Source organism: Rhinopithecus bieti, unplaced genomic scaffold (assembly GCF_001698545.2).
Source record: "Rhinopithecus bieti isolate Rb0 unplaced genomic scaffold, ASM169854v2 scaffold_80913, whole genome shotgun sequence".
Taxonomy (NCBI): domain Eukaryota; kingdom Metazoa; phylum Chordata; class Mammalia; order Primates; family Cercopithecidae; genus Rhinopithecus; species Rhinopithecus bieti.
In genome coordinates this window covers 6067-11763 of record NW_016829579.1, presented here as the reverse complement: position 1 = coordinate 11763, position 5697 = coordinate 6067, and the positions used below count along the sequence as shown (strand labels likewise).

Here is a 5697-nt window from a genome sequence, read left to right as displayed (position 1 = left end):
TTTTTTTTGAGAAAGAGTCTTGCTCTGTCACCCAGGCTGGAGTGCAGTGGTGCGATCTCGGCTCACCACAACCTCCACCTGCTGAGTTCAAGTGATTCTCCTGCCTCAGCCTCCCAAGTAGCTGGGACTACTGGCACATGCCACCACATTGGCTAATTTTTATATTTTTTGCAGAGATGTGATTTCACCATATATGCCCAGGCTGGTCTCAAACTCCTGAACTTGCATTCCTCCTCCCTTGGCCTCCCAAAGCATTGGGACTACAGACGTAGGCCACCATGCCTGACCCATTTTGCTTTTATTTAGTTTTGTTTTTTGTATTCAACCCTCAGGATTTTTATTTAATTTCTCTGAAGCGAGCACAGTTATCAATGGATTATTATTATTATTATTATTTTGAAACACAAACTTATGGAAAAATTGGGGATACAACATAAAGAACTTTTCTTGAAATCACTTGAAACTTAATGTTACATCACTCCCAAATGCTGTAGTGTTATACAAGCATTCTCCTACATGACCACAGTGTGCCCATCCAAATCAGGAAATGATCATTTACGCATTATTGCCATCTCACTCTCAGACCCTATTGAGGTTTTTCCATTTGTCCCAATAATGTCCTTTTTAGCAAAACAGCCCAGTTCACACTCACAGGTTACATTTGGTTTTCATGTCTCATCAGTCTCCTTCTGTCTGTTGCATGCTGTCTGGTGGCACATGCAGCCATTTGTCCCATTACTGTTCATACTTGGGTCATTTGATGCAGGTGGTGTTTGCCAGGTTTCTTAACTATAAAGTTACTCTTTTTCTCTTTGAATTAGTATTTTGCTGGGATGTGCTCTGAAACTGTGAATATTCTGTTCATCAGACTTTCCATGTATTTATATTTGTACAGACTCATGCAGTGGATTATAATCCGACGCTGTTGTTTATTTTGATGCTCAAATTATTACCAGTTTGAGGCCAGGCATGGTGGCTCACACCTATAATCCCAGCACTTTCGGAGGCCTAGTTGGGAGGATCACTTGAGCCCAAGAGTTCAAGACTAGCCTGGGCAACATGGTGAAACCTCATCTCTACAAAAAATTAGCTGGGCATAGCCGGGTGTGGTGGTGGGCACCTGTGATCCCAGCTACTTGGGAGGCTGAGGCAGGAGAATTGCTTGAACCTGGGAGGCGGAAATTGCAGTGAGCCAAGATCACGCCACTGCACTCCAGCCTGGGTGACAGAGTGAGACTCAGTCTCAAAAAAAAAAAAAAAAAAAAAATTAGCCAGGCATGGTGGCATGTGCCTGTAGTCTCAGCTACCTGGGAGGCTGAGGCAGAAGCATCACCTGGGCTGGGGAGATCAAGGCCACAGTGAGCCATGTTCATGCCACTGCGCTCTGGCCTGGGTGACAGAGTGAGACCCTGTCTCAAAAAAAAAAAAAAAAAATTACCAGTTTCGCCAGTGGGAGACTATTCAAGCTGACTTGTGTCTTTTTAACTCGTCCCCATCATTTCTTCACGCGCTTCCTTGCTTTCTGGCACAAGATAGTGTTCTTCCTCTGCTCTAACCCTGGAATCGGCCATTTACCCAGGGAGCTCTGGATCCTTTTAGTGGAAAGTCTAAATCTTGATATTTAGAAAGCAAGATCTGGATGCTAGGTGTGCTCATTGCCTTTGGGGTGCCACTGCTCTGCATGCTCTCAGTGGACACAGCCAGGGAATGTGTGCTCATTTCTATGTGGAATGAAAACCATGTGTTCATGGTGCTACCTCATGACAGGGATCATTTTCATTTTTTCCCTTCCCATGTTTGTAACTCTCCTCTCTGGTGGTGAGAAACCTGGTTTTTACTATCTTTAATATTTTTACTTATTCCCCATGCATGTGGCCGATCTGTCATTTTTGCTGCCATTCACTCCTCTGCTCAAATACCTTTCTCTCCCTGCTTGGTTCTCACTCTCCATTCTAGGCCACCCCTCTGTGTGGACACTTACCTGGCCCACTTGGGCACCAACACATTATACCAGGTGATTCTAATAGGTAGCTAGGTTTGAGAACCACCGAGAGTTTTCAGGTTGAACTGCACTTCAATCTTTTTATCAAGCATTTCCCACCCCATTGCTAACTCTTACCGGTTACTAGTTATTAGCAAGCTGCCAAACATTCTCTTTCATAAGGAACAACAGCCACAATGCTTTCTTCTCACTGCTGGAAAGCATTTAATCGTCTGAGAAACAGCAAGTGATTGGTGGAGTCCTGGCTCTGCTTCTGGTTTCCCAGGTTGATTATGCTAGTTTCACAACAATGCCCTGTTTTCTTCTACTGAGAGCAGTATTAGTATCATTAAGATACCAAGAAATGCTGAGGTTTCATTGGTATTCTGGAACTTGTATTTTGCTGCTACAGGGAAGATAGCTGTTATGTTTATCCTGTTGTTAGCTTTCAATTCTAAAGCGAATATGGACTGGGCGCGGTGGCTCACGACTATAATCCCAGCACTTTGGGAGGCTGGGGCGGGCAGATCATGAGGTCAGGAGTTTGAGACCAGCCAGGCCAATATGGTGAAACCCCGTCTCTACTAAAAATGCAAAAATTAGCTGGGCATGGTGGCAGGCACCTATAATCCCAGCTACTCGGGAGGCTGAGGCAAGAGAATTGCTGGAACCCAGGAGACAGGTTGCAGTGAGCTGAGATCACACCACTGCACTCCAACCTGGGCAACAGAGCAAGACTCCGTGTCAAAAAAAAAAATTGTTAAAGCCAGTACGAACCCCCTCTGAACCTCATTCAGCTTTGAAAGTGCTCCTGCAAATCATCTACTCCAGTCCCCTCTACAACAAATAACCCCTGCGTGCACTTGTCTTTGTACGTTCTCAAATGTGTTCTTGTCTATCTGCTTTTATTCATTTTAATTTTGCCTTTTCCACTGTTCTAATTTGCCTTTCTTTAAAAGTGTGAAGGAAGAAGTGTTCTGGAGGAACTACTTTTACCGCGTCTCCCTGATTAAGCAGTCAGCCCAGCTCACGGCCCTGGCCGCCCAACAGCAGGCCGCAGGGAAGGAGGAGAAGAGCAATGGCAGAGAGCAGGATTTGCCACTGACAGGTACATTCCGGGTAGAAGACAGCACTCTACAGAAAACGTTGTTCTTAGAGACTCAAATGAGCTTGACCTTTTATACATACCAGAAATGTCATTGTCTTAGGGAAAAATTCTTTTCCTCCTGGAGGAAATCTTCATTTTTCTCTTACTGCCTTCTCTCTGACCCATCTCAATCATGTCTTCCCCAAGCTTTCCTTTACTTTGCTTATCTCCTTTCTCATTCCTTGTTTTTATTTTTTAGACACGGGTCTCACTATGTTGCCCAGGCTGTCCTCAAACTCCTAGACTCAAGCGATCCTCCTGCCTCAGCTTCCCAAGTAGCTGGGACTTACAGGCATGAGCCACTGTGCCTGGCGAGTTTTTTTTTTTCTTTTTTTTTCTCTCTCAAACATCCGTCATCTTCCCCACCTCTCATTTTTGGCCCTTAACCGTGTGATTCTTTATACTTCTGTCCCCTATTCTGATTCAGTCCGCCTCCTTTTTGTCCTCTTTCAACCTGATGTTTCTCCATTGGGTGTAGTCTGTAGAGCAGAACAAAGCTCCATTCCACTCCAAGTTACAAGGATCTATCTAGTTCTGAGCTAGGCACTGATGAACATTGGACTCATTGTGACACTAACTTACCACTGGTTGTGGGAATGTGTTGTATAATAATGGCAGCTGTTTGAAATCTGTAATAATTAAAACAAGAAACACATTTTGTGTCATATTTTAAATTTTTAGTGAGTACCTGCTGTGTATAGTAGGTACTCATTACAACTGGACATGCATCCCACGAGAAGCGGGGTGATGTAATTCACGGAATTTTAAATGATTAAGCAAAACACCATGTCCTGAGGTACAGGTTATATAGAATACTAGGACAGGATCCGACACTGCTCTTAGTGTCAGCGAAATGGAGTGAAGTTGCTCTACACAGGAAAATTTGTCATTTTGTATATCAATGTTAACATGCATCCCAGTTGTCTATCATTCTTTAGCATTTATGTTAATTTTGTTGGAAAATGCCATTTTATCAAATACTGCCTTAACAAAATGGACTTATGACAGTATTCCATAAAGACTGCCTTTTTCTAGCACTCATGTCAGCAGGCAAACTTGATAAATAACTTAATCCTCATTATCCTAAAAAAGTACAGAACTATTCTTGAATGAATTTTGCTCACACTGTAGTTAAAAATTATTTCCTGCTGGAAATTTTATATAAGGAGTATTGAATACGATGACATGTTAAAAATATCCCCAGAAGGCTGAGGCAGGAGGATCACTTGAGCCCAGAAGTTTGAGTCCAGCCTGGGCAACATAGTGACACTTCATGTCTAAAAACAAATAAATGAATAGATAGGTAGATAGATAGATAAAAATATCCCCAAAGTAAGAGGTTGAGATGGTTTCACCATAGCTGTTTCTTATAACTTAAGAAAAGCTGAAAGCATAACATAAAAATTCATTTCTGAAAATTATTTAGTATCATAATACTTGTGGATATTTTACTGTGATTATAATATATATTCAGAACTGAACCAAGCAATTATTGTTTCTCTTATTCTCACTTCTTAGAGGCAGTACGGCCCAAAACGCCACCCGTTGTAATCAAATCTCAGCTTAAAACTCAAGAGGTAATCCAGTTTTACATTGTACCTAGTAGTTGATATCTGGAAATAAAGTAACTGTGTTAACTATCTCTAATACCATTTAAAACTATGTATGAATATGGGTTTGGAAGAAGCAGCATCTGGTACTTGAATAGTCAAGGAACTATGGCTGAGACTTGAGGGTGATTTACTGGCATATGTAATTCTAGATGTGCTCATCAGGGATTGGAGAGAACGGTTGGAGTGATTCAAGCTGTGAGGGAGAATAATAGCCTCAGGTGGTAACTCATGTAGTTACCAAGCAACTGCAAGTTAGAAGGTTGGAGAGCAGTGCTCATTGTCTTACAGCTCACGGAGAAAAGAAATAAAAATAGCATGGCATTAAATTGTGAGACAATAGCAAACCAGAATAACACAAATGTCGCTTAGCAAACCATTTCAAGAGCTCATTTGTTGCATTTCAGGATGAGGAAGAAATTTCTACTAGCCCAGGTGTTTCTGAGTTTGTCAGTGATGCCTTCGATGCCTGTAACTTAAATCAGGAAGATCTAAGGAAAGAAATGGAGCAACTAGTGCTTGACAAAAAGCAAGATGAGACAGCCGTACTGGAAGGTAAAAAACAAAACAAAGAAACTATTCACCTCCCTAATTCCAAAGCCAATTGTAGAAAATTATTCTGAAGCCAGTGCACAATCTTGTAAATTTTGCATCAAAATTGATTCTTACCGGACGCGGTGGCTCACGCTTATAATCCCAGCACTTTGGGAGGCCGAGACGGGTGGATTGCTTGAGGTCAGGAGTTTGAAACCAGCCTGGCCAACACTGCAAAACCCTATCTCTACCAAAAATACAAAAATTAGCCAGGCATGGCGGTGTGGGCCTGTGGTCCCAGCTATTCGGGAGGCTGAGGTGGAAGGATGGCTTGAGCCCAGGTCCAGGTTGCAGTAAGCCGTGATCACACCACTGCATTCCAGCCTGGGTGACAGGATGAGAACCTGTCTCAAATAAATAAATAA

At 42.5% G+C, this 5697-nt stretch overlaps 1 protein-coding gene across 1 annotated transcript in view; it reads left to right on the top strand.

Annotated features, from left to right (window-relative positions):
- Positions 1–5383, top strand: part of SYAP1 (synapse associated protein 1) — a 13987-nt gene extending 8604 nt beyond the window's left edge. Inside the window, exons 2-4 of the mRNA XM_017864789.1 lie at positions 2941–3089; positions 4647–4705; positions 5146–5383. Of these exons, the coding sequence (XP_017720278.1) occupies positions 2941–3089; positions 4647–4705; positions 5146–5361 (424 nt within the window). The 3' untranslated portion in view covers positions 5362–5383. The remainder of the gene's footprint in view (positions 1–2940; positions 3090–4646; positions 4706–5145) is intronic.
- The last annotated feature ends 314 nt before the right edge of the window (positions 5384–5697 follow it).